Raw genomic sequence first — 20885 nt, 5'->3', positions numbered from 1 at the left:
TGGGTTCTTGAGGCTGGTCTCGAACCTGTGATTCTTCTGTCTCAGTTCCCCAAATACTAGAATTATAAGTGTGCACCACCATGCCCAGCTCAAAATTTCTGATCTATTATACACTATCCTCGAATCAACCACAATTATTATAAAACACAATACACGAAACCATTTCCATTCAAACCAGGAACTAGTTATTAAAACTTATATTATTAAGTAACTGGCATAGACATTAGAAAATAGATTAAAAGCACATTTTTTGCGGATGTTATAATTTTATACCTAGAAATCCATGAGACTATTAAAATGTACTATCTTTGTTAAAGAATTTAGTAGGATGGTAGTTTATAATAAATATTAAGTGATAGGCAGTTTAAAAAGATAGACAGTTTTTCTCTACTCTAGCAGTAATTTACTCAGTGAAAACAGAATTCTCCTAACACCGACACAATATGAATAATGGGAATTTATTTAACAAGAAGCTAATAGAATCTATAGGAAAACTAAAAAATCTTTGATCAGATATTTCAAAAAGATCTGAGTGAACTATAACATTTTCTGTTTTGAAATGACTTACTATCATAAACAATATTAACTGTCCCAAAACCAATACAGAAATTCAGTTCAGTTAAAAATGGAATCCCAAATGATTTAACTGATAAAACATCCTTAGAATTTATATGAATAAAAAAATTCTCCAAAATATCTAAGAAAGGCATGAAAAACCAAAACACACACACAGAAAACCCCTCGTGTTTGTGCTTAGGAAGAACAGGAAGGTCGGCTCTGCAAATATCACAGGGTTATGCAGTTGTAGTGATGAGTAAGTTATGACATGGGACTAGAGAAAGAGAAGGGTAGATGGAATGCAGAATGGTAACTGATGGCAGTATGCACTGAAATCATGTAAGACAGATGAACAGAATCCTAATATCAATAGTAATCACATAAAGGCTCTTAACAAAGGGCACATTGCTATCCAGAAGGACAGAAAGACAAATCACAAAAGACCAATCCAAATATAACACACTCACGCAAAGATACTCTAAAGCACGGGTCGTCAGGAAAGCACGGTCGTGCAGGTAACATGAGCATAGCCCTGTCACTTCATATTTTGCAGACTGGCGGGACGAAAGCTAATGCTTATTGCTGGCTGGGATAGTGAGAAAGGAAAAGGATACTCTCAGCATTTCTGGTGGGAGTGTGAGAACTTTTTGTTGTTGTTGTAAAGCTGTCAAGCAAAATCTCCAAATTTTAAAATATTTATACCTTTCAACTCAATAATCCTACTCTTGGGAATCTAGCCCATAGAAGGAAAATAACCAGTACTTAAGGAAATAGGCAAAAGACATTTCCTGTAATACTGTTTGTGATGTATATGTGTGTGGGGGGCTCAACTGGAAACAGAAGGGATGCTCATTGTATAGAAACAGCTGGGGCAGGGATGAAATACCTGTATGATGGAGCAGGGGAACCACTGGGAAAATGAATGGAAGTTCTGTTGGTGACTTTGGTGGATTTCTACAAGATGAACAAAGTGTGTTTAATCAATCCCATCTTTTCTTTTCTTTTCATTTATTGTGTGTGTGTGTGTGTGTGTGTGTGTGTGTGTGTGTGTGTGACACTGGGAGTAGAACCCAGGTGCATTTTTACCTTTGAGCTACACCCCAAGCCTTATTTTATTTTTTATTTGGAAACAGGGTGTTGATAAGTTGGTGAAAGCCATGCCAAGACTGGCTTTGAACCTGTGAAATTCCTATCTCAGCCTCACAAATACTGGGATTATAAACATGGGCCACTACATCCAGCCAATCTTATTTTTGTGAAACAAGAAAAAACAGACAAACACTCATATGTGTGTCATGTATATATGTGTGAATCCATGTAGAGTTATATGAGTAGAGAGAAAAAAGCCCATTTATACTAGGCCATTTACATAGGTCACCTTAGGGCATTTGGTAAGTCTGAGGGGCTTAGGGGTAGGAGAGACCTGCCTTTATAACACAATATTAAAATAAAATGTGTAAATAACTGTTCATCCTTTACCACTTGCATTACTATCCACAAGAAAAAGAATGGAAAGTAGATATTTGAAGTGGGGTGTAGTGGCACACTCCTGTAATCTCAGTACTTGGGAGGCTGAGACAGGAGGATCACAGGTTCGAAGACAGCCTCAGCAAGCAGTGAGACTCTCATCAATCAAGAGACATCCTGTTTTAAAAATAATAATATAGGGATGGTGTGTGGCTCAGAGGTAGAGTACCCCTGGGTTGAATCCTCAGTACCACCACCATCAAAAAAAGAAAAAAAAAAGAAAGTAGACAAAATTTGAGTTTTGACTCCATGAAAGATTGCTTTTTTTCCTTCTCAGAAGTATTTTCTTTAATTCTATCTAAAGTCAAAGAGTTACAGTAAAGTCGGGGTGGTAGCTGAGACAAAAGGATCTTGGCATTTGGGAGGCTGATACAAAGGATCATGATTTGAGTACAACCTCAGCTATTTAGTGAGGCCTTTTGCAACTCAATGAGACCTTGTTTCAAAATAAAGACTAAAAAACAGAGCTGAGGGTGTAGCTGGGAGGTAGAATGCCCCTGGGTTCCATCTCAGGACTGGAAAAAAAAAAAAGAGTAGCAATGCGTTCCTGTAGCAGTGCACTCCTGTAATCTCAGTACTTGGGAGGCTAAGAGAGAAAGGTTATATGTTCAAGGCCTGTCTCAGCAACTTAGAAAGACCTAGTTTTAAGAAAGAAAGAAAAATGGGCTTGGGGGTACAGCTCAAAGGTAGAATGCCCCTGGGTTCAATCCCCAATACAAAAACAGAAAATATAAAGTCAACTGGTGATTTTTATAAACAATCAATTCCTTATCCTTCCATTTCAAAATTTGCACTTTAGGAATTGTATTTTTCACTGGGTTTTTATTTAGGTATAAACTTGTTAGGTGCTTTTGTTAGAAAAGATAGAATGGTATGGACTCCTGTTTCTCACACCCTACCTAAAGCTATTCAGTTGTTTATACTTTTAGCCAAACAGAACATGCTTATGAGAGCAATTTTACAATGATTCAAATGTTTTATCCTAGGTGAGAATCAGTTATCTGAAAGGTCTGTTATTCAATTGAGGAGGATCAGGGAAGATTCATATCGTAGAGAAGGTGTCCAACACATAGTTGGCATGCAGATACACTGCCAAACTGACACTTGAGGAGCAAGCAGGAATTACACAGGCAGAGGCCTGAGAGAACCGATAGGTTATTCCAGGCAGAGAAAACACCAACTGTACTGGCATTAATAACAATTGACATTTATTGAGAGAAAATATTCATAAGCACAACTGGCATTTATAACAACTGGCATTTATGGAAAGTTCACTATGTATAAAATAACTTGCTAAATACTTTCCATTATTGGCTCATAAACTCTATACATATTAACCCTAACATATCTAATCTGCAGAGGAGGAAACTGAGGCTTAGGGTTAGCTGTCTGCTCAGACATCACGGCCCCTAAGGAGACTGTAAGAGGTGGACCTGGGTCTCAACCCCCAGCCTGTCTTGCTAGAGCCTGAGGTTTAACCTCTGTGGGGCACAGCCTGCCCTAAGAGCAGGTGGATGCGCCCGCATTCAGTCTCCTTAATGTATTGGGTTACCTAACAACTCTCCAGGCATTGTCACCCTACCTGTTTCTCATTTCATTAGCTGAGAGAATGTAGCAACATTTCACACCTGGACATTTGTGCACTTTGTCTTCCAGCTCTTTTAGAAAAAAAAAAAAAAAGTTCAATGAAATGATTTCCAATGTAAGCTTGTAGGTGTTCCTAGTATGGACACAATTTCATTCAGAGAAGTATCTGGATATATTCTACTCTTAAGAGTTTTTAAGATATCTAATTCTACATGGAGAAAGCAAGGTAATTCAATAATTAAAACACCTTTTTCTTTAAAAGTTTGGTGTTTTCTCTACAAAATCTAAACAATTTTGGTAGTTGTTTGCCCTCACTTAAGTCATTCTTTACTGATACAAGACTCATAAAGCACCATGTAGCGAGATTTCCATTCTATTTGAAGTGAAGACAAGGTAGTCACAACTCTGCCTCATTTTTGTGGCCATCTTTGTCTGAGAACATTTCTTTGCCAGGAATAGAAGTCCTCTTAAACTAGATAAATAAAAATGAAAACCTTACCTTAAGGATACCAAAGTATCATGTAGATCCTAAAGGGAATAAAAAAGTGGATTCAGGTCTCAAAAGAGGCTGGAAAGAAAATGGAAAAACAAACGTTAGAGACCCATATTATTTTTGAGCCACGTGGCCTTGGTGTCTGTTTCTGTCTATTTACCTGCTTTATTGTTTCCATTGTAGATCAATCTTCCTATTCCAATGCTCTCAGACCTCTTATGGGTTTCGAGTGACACCCAGGTCAATGAACACTCAAGGTAAACTCTTGTTTAAGCTGAAGACCAAATCTGATTGGTTGCTGGCCCGCTAATCAATTGTGTCTCTGTATTCCCAGCCCTGGTCTACATAATTGTGAATAAGGAGGTCTGGGACTATTTAATATGCAGTAAGTGGGACAGGACTTCCCTACGGGGTCCTAGAAATTATGGATCTGTAAGAACAATGAATGGGGTTAGGACTAGTGGACATTAAAGTAATAATCCACTGAAAGTAATCATAAGAATAGTATTGTCCACAAATAGATAAATGGATAAATAAAATATGGTATATATACAATGGAATACAATTCAGACCTACAAAAGGAAATCTTATTGTCTGTGATGACATGGGAACCCGGAGGACCTTCTGTTAAAAATAAGCCAGATACATGGATTTTTTTTTTTTTGGTGTGTGTGTGTGTGTGTGTGTGTGTGTGTGGCACTGGGGATGGAACCCAGGGGCATTCTATCTCCAAGCCCTATTTTTTTATATTTTATTTTGAAACAGGGTCTCACTAAGTTGCAAAGGATCTTAATAAGTAGTAGCTGAGGCTGTCTGCGAACCACAATCCTCCTGTCTCAGCCTCCCAAATGTTGGGATTACAAGTGTGCCCTACCATGCCTGGCTCAAAATAAGCCAGATAAAGAAAGACAAATACCACATGATTTTGCTTACATGTAGAATCTAAAAATATTGAATTCCTAGAAGTAGAGTGTAGGCAGGGATGGGAAAAGGGATTACAGAGATGTTAGTCAAAAGATACAAATTTCTGTTAGACAAGAGGAATAAATTTAAGAGGTCTATTGTATATCATAGTGACTCTAGGTAATAATGTATTTGTGTGATTAAAAATTGCCAAGAACGTAAGTGCTCTCACCATGAAAAGAAAAATAGTGACTTTGTAAGGTAATTCATATGTTAATTAGCTTTATTTAGCCATTCCAGGATGTGTACATATTTCAAAACATCACGTTGTTTAACATAAATATATGCATTTTTGTTTTTAAAAGATACCTTTTTGTATAAAATAATTAATGATGAAATTTTCCTGTTCAACTAAATATGTACACATGCCACCCAAGTAACTTGACAGCAAGTCCGTGATACCTTCCTACATTCATATATCCAAATGCAGCTTTCAGGAAAATGTTTGATTCTAAAGAATGATGTATTCTAAAAATAATGCTTTTCCTTAAAATATACCTGATGTTGGATGAACCTGAACATGTACTTTAGCCACAGAGTTGTGATTTAAGAACAACTCTTAGTTTAAAAATGAGTAAACTTTAGCACAACTTAAGACAACTCACATGCCTGTCCGATGAATGTAGTCATAAGAATAGTACTGCTCACAAATAGACAAATGGATAAATAAAATATGGTATATATACAATGGAATACAATTCAGACCTAGAACAAGGAATTCCTGTTGTCTGTGATGACATGGGAACCTGGAGGACCTTATGTTAAGTAAAATAAACCAGATACATGGAATTTTTTTTTTTTTTTTTTGGGTAGTGGGGATGGAACTCAGGGGCATTCTTGGCAGGTGACCCATACATGCTTGTTGGCCCAATGAAGGTCCAGTTTTGCTGCCAGCCTTTTAAGAATCTGTTATGGAAACCAATGTGAGTGTTTTATCTCCTGTCAGATTCAGGGGATAATTTGTGTATTATACATTTCCTTAAATTTTCCTTCTAAAGCATGACAGAATTGTTCAACATTAGCACCTTATCAATTTAGAACCCCCAAACCGGCCAACTTCTCTGACAAAGCGTAGATGTGGGTGAATAAGGAGAGCTGTAGAATGGTTTGAGGCCAATAATAAAATGTTTTGAATTTGCCTGTAGAGTTTCATCCTGGCCTCGGCTCACTTGCTATTATTAGCAAGGGGGTAATTAATAATTGGTTGGCTGTGTTTCCTATTCCTCTCAGGTTCCTACCATCTTTCAAGTGAATTTAGTCAGGACTGATCCTACCAAATTGATTTCCAGAGCCCTGAGGACATTCCAGGCAGCAGGCAACGGGGAGTGAAAAAACAACTCAGAACAAGAGCGTGGCCATCCTTCCCTGCTCTGAATGGCCGCCCTGGGACAAGGCACCTGCTTGTCCATGGTTACAAGGTGATATCACGACGTACTAGAAAGACTCAGTCCAAGGTGTCAGGTTAGGTTAAGAATGATTTCCTCAGTAGCTTCTGTTTCTAGTTTTCCATTTATCTGGTCCTTTTTCATATCTATCTATCTATCTATCTATATCTATCTATCTATCTATCTATCTATCTATATTTTTTAACATTTCTGCATCTTAGTCTCTGTATTCTGTTCAGCTTTATATTTCCTCTGGAAACTCTTTTTTTTTCCAGTACTGAGGATGGAACCCAGGGGCATTCTACCTTCAAGCTGCAACCCCAGCCCTATTTTTTATTCTTTATTTTGAAACAGGGTCTCACTGAGTTGTAAAGGGCCTCACTAAGTAGCTGAGGCTGGCTGCGAACTGTGATCCTCCTGTCTCAGCCTCCCGGATGCTGGGATCACAAGTGTGCACCACCAGTCTGGCTCCTCCAGAAACTCGTGATGTGGGTTTTATTCTTTTAGCAACTAGTGGAGATATTTGGGAAGTAATTGGTTAGGCTATTTAACTTACTGTGGCCTTCAAAATATAGCCCCTAAACACAAGGACCTGAAGACATATAAGTAATCTTGGCTTTTAGTCAAAAGCAATACTTAGTGTATTAATGGACTCTGGAAAAATTCAACTCAATTTTAGTTTCCATTAGTGTTTTAGACATAGTCTAATTAGCAAGGCATACAAACATGCCTTCATTATTGCCAAATTTATTTATTTATTTATTTATTTATTTATTTAGAGTCTGGGGATGGAACCCAGAGGCATTCTGCCTCTGAGCTAACACCCCAGTCCTATTTTTTTATTCTTTATTTTGAAACAGAGTGTCACTAAGTTGTGGAGGGTCTCACTAAGTAGCTGAGGCTGTCTGTGAACCGCAATCCTCCGGTCTCAGCCTCCCAGATGCTGGGATTACAAGCGTGCACCACCACGCCAGGCTCGCCAAATGTAGACATGTACCTGACTAACACTAGTGGACATCCGCTGTTCCCTACCCTCACTCCACTCGGCCCAGTGACTTATTTATAGCTAGCTCTCATGTTAAGTACTTTTGTGTGTATGCACACACATGGTACTGGGAATTGAACCCAAGGGCTCTTCAACACTATAAACTCAGCCCTTTATATTTTGAAACGAGGTTTCCCTAAATTGCTGAGGCTGACCTCTAACTTGCAATCTTTTTGTCTCAGCCTCCCAAATATTGGGATTACAGGCATGTGCCACCATGCCCGGTTGTGTAAGTACTTTTTATATTGTTAGATTATTCCTCTTGCCACACATAAGGCCTTGAGTGTCTATATTTTGTATATACTTAACAGTGTAGGATACTCAAATTGATACCAATTCCTTTATTACATGGTCTCAATGCTGTATCATCTTTAAAGAATAAGTCATGGAAAGTCTCATAAATGCCAAGATGTTTGGAGTTTCTCCCCAGAGGAATTGACAGATACATCTTCATTGTCTGCTTCAGCAGGAACAGGCACCAGATTCCTCCCAGTGAGGTCCTTATCCCTTAAATAGCAATAACCTGCCAATGAATGTATTATCCCATTTTATTGGAATTCTAATTGTGTGTGTGGGGGGGTACTGGGGGTGGATCCCAGAGGCTTTCTACCTCCGGGCTATCCTCCCAGACCTTTTTTATATTTTATTTGAAAACAGGGTCTCACTAAGTTGCTGAAAGCCTCACTAGCTGAGGCTGGCTTTAAACCCGTGCGATCCTCCTGTCTCAGCCTCCCAAACGAGGGGATTACAAGCGTGCGCCACCACGCCCAGTGGAATTCTAATTTATTTGGTGAATTCTTAACTGTTGGGGACAGTGGAGGTGTGGCATTGCCTGAGGGCTGGAAAGTGAACTGGATATCTTTTGGGGCTACAGGTGCTCCTGTTAAGGCTTTTGCATTCCTTTCATTTTCCTCTGCAACCACTAGCTCCCCATCTTATGAAATTCCTCAACCCACAAAAACTCCATGTGACAAATATGGCCACAGTTCAGTCTTTCAAACACCAGGCTGGACCCACACTGGCCCAGATGCCAGTTTAATGTCTGCAGAATCCGATACATGGATGTTACAACATCCAGTCTCCTGCCCTCTTTACTGAATTCTTTCTTCTTTGCTCTTCTTCACTCTTCTATTTCTCAGTGTTAATGTCTTGCAGGGTATGGTGGCACATACCTGTAATTTCAGTACTTGGGAGGCTACGATGGGGAGGGGGTCATAGAGTCAAAGATAGCTCAGAAACTTACTGAGACCCTGTTTCAAAATATAAAACAGCCCAGCGTCGTGGCACAGGCTTGTCATCCCAACATTCGGGAGGCTGAGACAGGAGGATTGTGGTGGACAGCCTCAGCTACTCAGTGAGGCCCTTTGCATCTCAGTGAGACCCTGTTTCCAAATAAAGAATAAAAAATGGGGCTGGGGGTGTAGCTGGGAGGTAGAATGCCCCTGAGTTCCATCCCCAATACCCTCCCACACATATGAATAACTATGACTGGAGGTGTAGCTTGTGGGTAGAAAAACCCTGAGTTCAACCTCTAGTACCAAAGAGAGAGGAAAAAAAAATATATATATATATATACACACACACACATATATACATTACTGTTTTGATTGCCAGTGCCGTAGATTTGCCCAGGAGCACTTATAGGTTGGTAGTTGGCATATGAGCCCAAACTCTGAGTCATAGTTCTTCAGTTAAATTTCTTTCTTTGAGATTTATGATGGTGATAGGTTACTAAGACACTGTAATTCCCACTTAGGGTCTATCTATATTTTTTCCCTAATATTGAGCTCAGAAATTATCATGACCTTGTGTCCATATATCTGTGTTTCTTAAAAGCTCACAACTCTTGTGTGTTATGGATTGATCTTTAGAGCAAAATTATTCAAGATATATTTATTATGTGTTTTTATGTATCAGAAATGAGAATGTTGTAGTGAACAAGACAGAAAGGTCCCTGGTCTCTTGGAGTGGGCATTGCAGGCACAGAATGGCTTCATAATTCATTTCTTTCATAAGTCAGAGAGAAAAATGGTGGTAGAAACGGGAAGGGGGTAGGCGTGTGCCACGTTCTATAGCATTCAGGAGACACTGAATGGAAAGGAAAAATTACTTCATTACAAAGCATTTTAGATCAATTACCTCCACTCAGGAAATACATGCTCATTATATTCTCTGAGCTAGAAATGACTTTATCCCCCCTTTCTTTGAAATTCTCTTAAATCTGTTATTGTTCAGGGTCTCTATCCAATTTCTCATCAAATCGCCCTATTTGTAGCTTCCAAACGTTAACACCACCATGCGGAAATGGAGCCTATAAAATGCCTCAGGGGCATAAGCTGCGTGTGAGGCAGAAATGGTATTTAAGCCTTTAATGGAATTATGGGCTTTGGAACTGTTGCTTACTGGGGTTCTAGGATCCTTCCTCCACTTCCTTTGTGGGGAGGAGGTGGAGGGATCCCGGTGGGTGGGAAACACTATTTCCACGTGTTACATGTACTGTCTTTTTAAAAACATGAACATTTTACCTTGTTTAAAGGTGTCTGTAAACTTTTTCTTTTTCTTTTTTTTCCCCTTCCAAATCTCAAAGCGGGTTCTTTCTGCTGGTCTAAAGCTCACAAGCAGAAAAATTAAACGCGTCCTTTTTTTTTTTTAATTTTCCGCCGATCTTTCCTCCGAACAGTGACAGTGAAGAAAAAGAGAAAAGGGGAAAAAAAGAAAAGAGCGGAGAGGCGAGGAGGGGAAAGGGCAGAGAAGGGGAAAGCGGGAGGAGAGGGAGAAAATGAAGGCGCACTGGCTGCAGAGGCGCATTCCCAGAGCGGCCACTGCGCGGAGCCGCCGGCGCCCACTGGTGCTCGGAGCTGCCAATCGGGGTGTAATCCTGTAGGAATTTCTCCCGGCTTTATCTGGAAGCCACACCGCCGCCTCCACTCCCCCAGCCGCCCGGCGGAGCCCGGAGAAGCAGGCTCTGGAGGGAGGCGGGAGGGAGCCGGAGGAACAGAGGAGGAGGAGGAGGGCCCGGGAGGAGGCGGGAGGAGGGGCGCAGCGCCGAGCCACTAGCCCCGCTCCGACGCGCTCCTCTCCAGATACTCCGGGAGCCCCGGCCGCGCGGATCGCGCGCCCCCGCCGCTCTGCCCCCAAACTTCAGCTGCAGCTCCATTTTAAGCCATCGCGGCTACCCCTTACAGCCAGAATCGGAACCGCGACGCGGGGAGCGAGTGCGCGGAGGAGCAAAGCCACAGCCGACCCCGGAGAGCTCCAGAGAGCAGCCTCCCCGAGCCCCAACTCCGCGGCGGGGGTGCAGGAACCAACAAGTGAGAAGGCGCCGCGTTCCCGGGAGCAGAAGCGGGAGCGGCGGGCGAGCGCCCCGAGCCTAGAGCCCGAGCCCGAGGCGCGGCCGCCGCGGTCGCTCCGCTCCCGATCCCTCTGCGCGGGCTGCGCCGAGCGCGGCACCCGAGGCTTGGTTTCGTCCAGGTTGCCAACGGCGGCTGGGAGCGGCCGGTCCTGGGGGAATATGGAGCGCGCCTGGATCCTGCTCACCTTGGGCTTGGTGGCCTGCGTGTCGGCAGAGTCGGTGAGTGGGCCAGGCGGGGGGCGCGCGCTGTTCAGGGCGCCCCGGGCCACCGAGGGAGCCCGCGGGGAATCGGGGAGCGCCACCTGGGGGATCCTCCCCGCCCTCCGGGATCTGCTGGGACCCGTGCGCTCGCTCCTCGACTCCTTTCTTCCCAGACCCTTCTCTTCCCGCAGAAAAGCGCCTCTAGCTGGAGTTGCCCCACGTTCCTCGGGGATGGGGTGGGGGGGGGGGCACAAGAATTGCAGTTTTGTTTAGCCGCAGAGGCCTCTGAAGTCATTCACAACTTGCTCACCCTCGGGGGATCTTGCTGCATGGTCCAGGAAGGACGGAGGCGAGTGGGCGGCGGGCGACCCCAACCCGCGAGGGCCAGCGCGGGAGCGGGTGCACTCCGGGAAACTTCAGGGTCCCTTCCTCCGCACACCATCACCCCCCTACCACCGCCACCACCACCCACACACACTTCAGCTTTCCAACTCGACTGGATGCGAGTTCTGGGGAGACGGGGCCCAGATTCGAGGAACCTGCAAGTGGCCGGAGAGGGAAGTTTGTAAAAGTTCTTTTGTCTGATACGCCCTGTGGCTGGGGCGAGGTGCCCGCGCCGCTTAGAAACGCAGCCCGCGGTCCCGCAGGGGATGCGCAGGGTTTCGTGGAACTCGCCCCCAAATGCGGGGGCGCCAGCTGCTGGAATCCCAGCCCTGGGCGACCCCTCCTAGTTGGGGATTGGACGGAGGCCCGGGGTCTTGGAGCCTGGAGGACATTTTAATCTGGGCTGCCCTGGAGTGCGGCGAGCCAGCGAGGTGCGGTGCGTGAGGGGTGCTCCGCCGCGGCTCGGAGCTGAGGCTTCCCTCCTGCCACACTGGCCTCTAGGTCCAGGCGGCCGTTCCCAGGGCCTAGAGGAATCTCTCCTCGGGTGGGGCCCGGCTGCAGCACTCAGCATCCTTCCCCCGCCCTGGCAGTGAGAACTTCATTTCTCTTTTGGGTCCTTTCTGGGGTTAGAGCTTGTTTCCCTATGTTGCCCAATGAGCGCCCTCTAATGGGAGCTGCCTCCAGGGCTTCCCCACGTCCAGGGCTGCCCCTACCTAGGTGCCCGGAGCGCGAAGCCCAAGCACCTCCTAATTCACCCGCAACCCCAGTGCTGTAGGGGTTACGGAGTGTGGCTGTTTCTGCCCCCTTTTAGTCCCCACGTCCCCTCCTTTTGTCACCTAATAGCATGTTCGTTTCCCAGACAAATTCCGGGATATCATTAGTTGGTTACGTGCGGTCCTCCCCGCCCCCTTCTCCCTCTTTTTGGGCTGAGACAGTTTTGCATTGGGAAACTTACTTGGCACGGAGCAGCAGATGGGCATTTGTGATGAGCGTGGGAGCTTCCGTGAGTGCTCACAGTTACCCCATACCATTCTGGAGGTTGGGGCATGTAGAACTGGAAACTGCGGAATAGATGAGTATTTGGGTGCCCAACTTCAAGCCTTTTTTTTTTTTTTTTTTTTTTTTTTTAAATAGCATTCTCACTGGTAGCTGGTGGTTCAATCCCTCGGAATTCGTGATCTCCCAGCCAGTTTTGAACTTTGGCTCCTTGTACAAAGAAAGGAAGCAATTCTTTGTTTATTTCAGGAACACATTATTGCTCATCTTGTTGCAAAAGAGAAGCTTGCCTAAAAAGCCTTATGGGTTAAGAAGACCTTGCCCTCCCCTTTTTTTTCTAAGTTCTGTTCAGGGATTTGCTAGGAAATGTTACTGTTTGTGAATTCTGGAGAAAGAAAAACCCTCGGGGGTTTCTGCAGACATCTGACAGTGCCCCTTAAGGAAGTTTTTTGGCTGAACTATACCTGTTCTTACCAGTGAGAGCTTTCCCCGGAAATCAGCATTTTTGGGGTTCTACTATTTCTCAGATTGAACCAGAATTGGATGTTTTCCGAGAGAACGACTTTATTGTGGTAGACACTGTTTTCCGTCATTGGGATATTCTATAAAAGGGCGATTAGATATTTTTAAAACGTCAACATGAGACTCTGGCATAGCCTGTGTTAGGCAGTGAGCCAGTGTTTCTCAGTAGAAGTTGTCTGAGGCCCCGAATGGCTAATTGTCCACTTAAACTACTTTTCAGTCTCTATTTGTTTCATGTATAGCAGCACAAATATATATAGACTTGAAAGACTTAATTTTTAGAAACTTGGCTGTTATAAAAAATGATTTCCCAGACTTTGTGTTTTAATTTGAGAACTGCAACTGTGTCCTGAGGTTTAGAAGAAGTGATCAAATGAGCTTAAAGACTCTTTAAAAAGAAGACAGGGAGCTGGATGCTTGTAATCCTAGTACTTAGGAGGCTGAGTCGGGAGGATCCCAGGTTCAAGACCAGCCTTAGCAACTTAGTGAGGCCCTCCACAACTTAGTGAGATCCAGTTTCCAAGTAAAGGACGAAAATACCCAGCTCTCAGGAGGCTGAAACAGGAGAAACTGGGTTCATGGCCAGCCTCAGCTACTTAGTGAGGCTCTTTGCAACTTTCTGAGACCATGTTTCACAATAAAAAGAGTAAAAAAATCGGGCTGGGGGTGTAGCTTGGAGGTAGAATGCCCCTGGGTTCTATCCTAGTACCACAAAAAGAGAAAGAAAAAAAAAAAGACAAAACAACTAGGGCTGGAGGTGTAGCTAGGTGGTAGAATGCCCCTGGGTTCTATCTCCAGTATGACAAAAAAAAGGAGGAAATGGAGAATTGATCTAAGTAGAGTTTTGTACATAGATCAGGAGGGGAAAAGGTTGTAGGCAGCAGGGCTCAAAGCTACCTGTGGGAGAGAACTACTGGTCCTTTATGGATGTGGAGTCAGCCTGGAAAGCCTGTTCCTAGTGGAACCATTTATGCTTTCCACCTGCAGGTTGGAACCTTTGCTGCAGGAACGGCAGGCAAGGGAAGGACTGAGTGTGGCGGTAAAGCTATGCTGCTGTTTTTCTGCCTACTTTTTACATGACTTGTTTATCTTTAGAAGTAATATATTGCAGGCTGCTATAAACACATAATTTGAACTGGAAATATGTTTAAGAGAAGGAAGCGTTTTGAACTAGTGGAATTTTATAAACATGCTTAGATGTCTGTAAATTAAAAGAAACTGTCAAGTCATTTGGAGCTCTGCATTACCTCCCAGTGCATTATGAGAGGCAGGCTCTGGAAAGTTTGTGAAGGAAGGAAAAATAAAAAATTGAAATCATGTAACTTTTTTCAGTGCTTTTAAAAAATGTTAGCTGTTCTAGTAATGAGACAAATTACTTCTGCTAGAGAGTGTGATAGAAACAAGAGCTTTTTATCTCTTAGTTGGATATTAAAAGTAGATGTCATTTAAGACAGAAAGCTCTTATAAGAACAGGCTTGCAGAACAGGAAGGAATTTGAGCCTGCCCTTCATACTCCTGCTCCTGGGACTTGGCATAACTAGTTGTTCTTTTAATATTATTTGGCATATAGTAATTGTATATACATTATGCCCTGTGATGTTTTGATACATGCATATATTGTGTAATGTTTAAATCACAACAGTGTGTGTGTGTGTGTGTGTGTGTGTGTGAGAGAGAGAGAGAGAGAGAGAGAGAGAGAGACAGACAGACAGACAGACAGACAGACAGACCAGGGATTGAGCCCAGGGAATTCTACCTCTAAATTACATCCCTAGTCTTATTTTATTTTTATTTTGAAACAGGGTCTCGCCAGGTTGATGAGAGTCTCAGAACTTGCTGAGGCTGTCCTCGAACCTGCAATCCTCCTGTCTCATTCTCCCAAGTACTGAGATTACTACACCCGGCTTATATATGCTTGTATATCTGGTTTTGATGGTGCCTACCGCTCAAAGAGCAGCCTACCACGGGGACTGCTTAACTTGATTACTAAAATGTCATCTTGGACAGTCATTAACTTGGAGAGACTTTCAAAAGGCCAGCTAGTTTTTTCCTGAGTAGAACTAGTTTTCAAGTCCCCAGAAGCTTCAGAGATCTGACCATCCCGAGACAGCTTTGAGTTCTCCTTCTGTTGGTAGGGCCCCTGAGGCGGACCCAGCTACATAGAGCTTGACCAGCTCTGTCATTAAAGTTTATAGGAGTCTGGTCAGGCCACTCTGCTGTTGGCGTGTCTGCTGGCCATGACCCAGCAGGTCCTGGGAGGAATGCCTCTGAATTGAGAGACTCACTAGCTTGCCCTTCCACTGCCAAAAACCAAATGCAAAGATCTTGCCCATCGCTTTCTACTTCCCAAGGCAGAAAGGAGATCTACAATTCATGCCACTGTCAACAGTACATTCTGTTATCTCAACATCACTCTATTCTTTCAGGAGCTAGAAGCCAAAGTAAAGTCATAGAGAAAAGCCAGAAATAATGAAGAAGGTAGTCTTATTTAACGATCCTTTAGCCAGCAGTGCCACTATTGTCATTTTAATTTCTATCCTGTAGATTTGAGTCTTGAAGAAATCCTTGACTCCTTCATCTTGCTTCACATCCATATCCATGTGCCTGTAGACCCACCTGTGTGGTCATTCAGCTGGTGAATATTCCTGCCAGGTGCTGGGGATAAGGTAGTGAATGAAGCAGCCCTCTTCCCTGGAACTTGTGTTCTGTGATCCAGGTAGCTTTTCTTTCACCCCCACCCCCTTCATGGGGAGCTTCCAGCTCGTGCATCAATGTCAGTAGCTATATAATGGCCATCCCTGGCCCAGATATTTGCCTGCTCTCGGTTTCCCCTCTGACACATTGATCACGTTGCCTATGGTCTAGAAACGTCTGTGTATCCTCATTATCATGGTGTGGAGTCAATGTGTCTTGGCCAGATGTGTAGCTGTGCCATAATAGTGCTCCTTTCCCATTACCCTCCTTGGTCAAGCTCCATCATGTCTCCTGGCGCTGGCCCACCGGTGTCGCTGTCCTGAGAACTCCTGAAATCCTCGTAACTGAATCCAGGCCCCATAAAGTTTCTCATATCTGCTCCAGCCTCAAACCCTCTTTTTTTTGGCTTCTGTAAATAGTAAGACAGACTGGCGATCAGAATCACTAGAAGTGTATACGTATGGATTTCAGGGCCTCATGTTCGACCCATGCAATCAGAAGCTCCAAGGGGGGAATCTGACATTTTGTAAAGCATCTTAGATGATTCTAATGAGTCAGCCATACTTGGGCATCACTGGTCTAGATCACACAGGCCACCCGTTAATTATGTGCTACTCTGTATCACTTCTAGGGCTCTTAGTGGCTGGGGTCAGAGTTCAAAGAGCTGGGCGCAGAGGTGAACAGAGTCTGGATTCCAATGCTGGTATTTACTTAGTATCTCAGACAAGATACCAAAGCATTGAGCCACTTCAAAAATACTTTTGTGTGTGAAATTGGACCTGAAAATGCCTTCAGAACGTGACATGACCATCAGGAGGGTAAAATGAGGGCGTGTATGAGTGGTACTTGAGGCCCAGAAGGTCTGGTGTGCTTTTCTTCCTTCTCCTGGCCTAATTCATGTGCTGTGACACAAAGGAACCAGATAAGATGCACTTTAAGGCCTCCGTCATCCCTCCATCAGGATCTGGTTGGTGCCCCTGAGGGAAGGGGCTGGGTCACCACATCTCTGAGCTCTTTGCGGAGCTGAGCTAGGATGGGAAGCTGAGTCCACCGCTGCTGATGCTGGACTTTTAAGTGCATGTGCCCAAGGGTAGGGCAGTTGGGAGTCTTGAGGCATTCCTGCTCAACTGGATTTCTCCCTGGACCCTGATGGCTGCATGCTGTGTGGTCAGCCAAATCCACTGGCCCCTGGTGGGCCTGCTCCAGATTGCCAGTTTGTATTCTTCCTGAACTCAGCCTCATCAATACTGCAGGCTTGGTGTGAAGTGTAAGGAGACACTGATAAGAAGTCCTGGCACATCAGCAGAGCAAGTCAGGCTTCCTCCTGTTTCCTTCCAGCATTGGAAGGAGAGAGCTGGGCCTTTCTTACATGCTGATGTGCTGCTGGGCATCGAGCAGGAGGGGGCAGGGTGCCCAGTGAACCCCACCAAGATAGGGAGCATTTTTATCTTTCATGGTGAAAATAAATGAAATTTCTCCTTTTACTGTTTGAGCTTCAGGTCCTCCTGTTAAAAATCTGGATCACATTTTGACAAGTCTGTTTCTAGGGCAGCATTAGCTTTAGCAACAAGGTGAGAGGGGAGATTGCTTCTGAATAGGAAAGGACAGTGTTGAAATGGAATTGTGCATGTCTGTCTTTCTTGGGATCGCAGAGGAGCAGGAGAAGGGACAGAAGCCTTGAAGTCTTCAGAGACTTCCCATTCCAGTCTCTCCTCCGCTAATGAGCTATGTAATCAGTGCTGTGATAGCTAATTCATGGCCTGGAGTTCAAGCTGTAGGAAAAATGGTATTAAAGACAAGGCATGTTCTTCATCTCTTGGGCTGGGGATGTGGATCAGTGGGAGAATGCTTGCCTAGTGTGCTCAAGGCCCCGGGTTCTATTCCCAACATCACAACAAACAAATGAACTGTATGCAAAAGTAAGTTTCAGTTCAGTTAAACTTTTCTTTCCTCTATCATCAAATCTGTATCATGAAAAATGTCACCAAGATATAGTAAAAGTGTCCTTCATGAAGCATTCTGATGTTTATTTTCTTATTATGCAGACGTGATAAATGCAAATACTACTGATATAAAAAGAGTGTGTAATTAATAGAATTTAGTCTCATGGTAAAATGACACATTGGAACAGGAGATGTAATTATTAAGGAAAATATTTTATAAGCTCTTACCAGAAAAGGAAAAAATTAAATGTGTTTTTATAATTTATTATTAAATATAAGAGTAAAATAAAGGTACAACATTTTAAGGCAGAACAAAGATGGGGCTCTGCATACATAGCAACCTATCTTATCCCCTGTGGGAGCACCTGTGAAATAATGGTGTTGGCTAGAGGAACGTTCTGCCTTTAATATTTATTTGTTTTTATCCTTCAGGATGTGATTGGAGAAATGTTAAGATTGATCTAACCAATAAGCAATTATGAAGCTCCTTCCACATACTTTTTTCTTTTTCAAACTTATTTTTAATTAACAAATAAAAGTTACTTACATCTAATGTGTGTAATATATTTTAAAGTGACATATGCCAGATTTTATTATCAAAGCAAGAAATTGATTCATATTACAGTAAGTCATTTCCCAAAGCTGATGGTAACCATTGACTTGAACCAAGTATCTGCTGTGTTACTAAAGTTGTATCCTTTGCTCTGAATAACTTTGACCTCCTGTCTGGTATTTTCTTATGTGCTTGGCTAATGCAAGCCAGTGTAGCATCAGGACCAGTAGATGTGTTAATTCAGGACAGCATAGCTTATTGATGTTGGGGGGTGAGGGGGACAATAAAGCACAAGTCTCATAAAGTGTCACAGGCTCATTGAGCTTCTGGCTTGGACCCCCACTTCCAGAGTGGGCCCTTCTACTGTTGCCTTCATTGGTTCTCTCGTGAGTGTTGGAGCCTCGTCTGAGCACTGTAGAAAGTGTAAGCAAGAACTCACGAGCAGGCTCTAAGATAGGGTGGCTCAGAGCTAGGACTCCGGAGTTGATGCTGGCCTACCTTGGGCCAGTTTCTTAACCTATCTGTGCTCGGTTTTCTCACCTATAAAATGGAGTATCACGAAATACGTTTTTTTTTTTTTTTTTTTAGGATTAGGTGAGATAAAATAGGTAGAAGCTTGTAGCAAATGGAATATCTGTGTACTGTGTTATGTGTTAGTTTTAATTCCTGTCTTTCTGTTTTCCTGAAGAGTAGGGGCTTGCCATCCGCACTGCAATGGCTCATTGGACCTTCACCAGCCCAGGGGGTGGCTTGGACTGTGCATGAGGGAGCTGCTGTCTCATGGCTGGAGCCTTCTTCCCTGTCTTGGGGGAGACTAGCTCTATGCTGAGAAGTTGGGTCTGTGTTTATAGCCAGCTTTTCTCTAAAAGTGGGTGATGTGAAAAGATATGCCACTTGTTATATCCGGCTGATGGAAGGTTCCTTACAGAGACTGGACAAATCTGCTAGTGTTAGATGTGAAAAAATTCATCCTTTTAAGTAATTTTACTTTAAAAAGGTGTCCAGAACAAATAACTGTAGCTGGGTAAACAGTGTTTACAAATTTTGAGCCCAGGGGCATTCTAACTCCAAGCTACATTCCCACCCCTATCTTATTTTATTTGGAACTAGGGTCTTCCTAGGTTGCCGAGAGTCTTGCTATATTGCTGAGGCTGTCCTTAACCTGTGATCCTCTTGTCTCAACCTCCTAAGTACTGGGATTACAGGCATTAATCACTATACCTGCCCTTACTTATAATAGTTTAAGAAATGGAAACAAGTTGAGTGTACAGTAACAGAGTAGTGCTAAATAAAAGGTTCTGCATTACATTGAATGTCATATAACCACTAAAACTGTACTTGAAGGATGTGTGTAACTTGGAGACTTTATTATAGACAAAAAATGAGATAAAACTATGTATAGTCAAATATGGGTTATATTTAATAAGTACACAAAAATAATGTGCATATGGATATATGTATACTTATGTATATATACACACAAAACCTGTATATCTGATAGAGTTGTGTATAGCTAAATGCTTGCACACATGGGCACCTCCACATGACAACATACATGTGGACAGAGGGAAAGCTGGGGACATTGGAATATGATTGATGGATTATATTACTGTTAATCTTCTTATTGTGATATTTAATATAGGTTACCACTGGGGAAGACTAGCTGAAGTGTTCAAGAGGACTTTGAGTATTCTGTTTGTTTGTTTTAATACAGGGGATTGAACCCATGGCCCTTCTACCTCTGAGCTACACCCCCAGTACTATTTAACTTATAGTTATGAAACAGTGTCTTCCTAAGTTGCTTCATGAAGATCTCACTAAATTGTTAATGCTGGTCTGCTAACTGTCTCGGGTTCTCAAGAGCTGGGATTGCACCATGCCCAGCTAAGGACTCTTGTATTATTTCTTATAACTGGGTGTGAGTCTACAGTTACCTCCTCAAAACTTTCAATGAAAAATAGTGACACCAAGATGGTTTTACTAGTAAGTTTTGTTGACCCTTTATTTTTTATTTTTTTTTGTGGTTGTAAGGATTGAACCCAGGGGCATTCTTCCTCTGAGCTACACCCTCATCCCTATTTTAGTCTTTATTTTGAAACTGGGTCTCACTGTGTTGCTGAGAGCCTCGCTAAATTGCTTGGGGCTGGCCACGAACTTGCGATCCTCCAGTCTCAGCCAAGTGTGCACTATCACACCTGGCTCTGTGGATCCTCTAAGGAACAGGTTATTGTTGTTCCAGAGCTTAGTAAGAGTAATAGAAGACCATTCTTTTTCATTTTGTGAGGTTAGCATTACTGTACGTCAGAACCAGACAAAACACACAAAAACAAATCTGTAGGCCAATTTCTCTGGTCACATGTGCCAGAATTTTAAATAGAGTATTAGCAAATTGAATACAGCTACTTATTAAAAGAATGATGATGAGCCCAAATGGGCTTTACCCAAGGAATGCTTTGGCATTAGAAAAGCAGTGTGGTTATTAACACTTTAAGGGAGATACCAAGTAATCATTTCAACAGATGCAGAAAAGCATCTGATAAAAATATGCATAGATGTAGCTGGGCGTGGTGGTGTACCTTTGTGATCTCAGCATTTGGGAGGCTGAGACAGGAGGATTGTGCTTTGAGGAGAGCTTCAGCTACTACTTAGTGCGGGCTTTTGCAACTTAGTGCAACCCTTTTT

General features: G+C 43.1%; 1 protein-coding gene across 1 annotated transcript in view; it reads left to right on the top strand.

Moving 5' to 3' along the window:
- Positions 1-11069: 11069 nt before the first annotated feature.
- The window catches only part of SDC2 (syndecan 2), a gene marked incomplete at both ends in the record, with an annotated part of 105947 nt that continues 96131 nt past the window's right edge, over positions 11070-20885 (top strand). Inside the window, one exon of the mRNA XM_080693746.1 lies at positions 11070-11129. Within this exon, the coding sequence (XP_080549872.1) occupies positions 11070-11129 (60 nt within the window). The remainder of the gene's footprint in view (positions 11130-20885) is intronic.

Source organism: Muscardinus avellanarius (assembly GCF_963383645.1).
Source record: "Muscardinus avellanarius genome assembly, chromosome: 4".
NCBI lineage: Eukaryota > Metazoa > Chordata > Mammalia > Rodentia > Gliridae > Muscardinus > Muscardinus avellanarius.
This window is presented reverse-complemented; position numbering and strand designations above follow the sequence as displayed.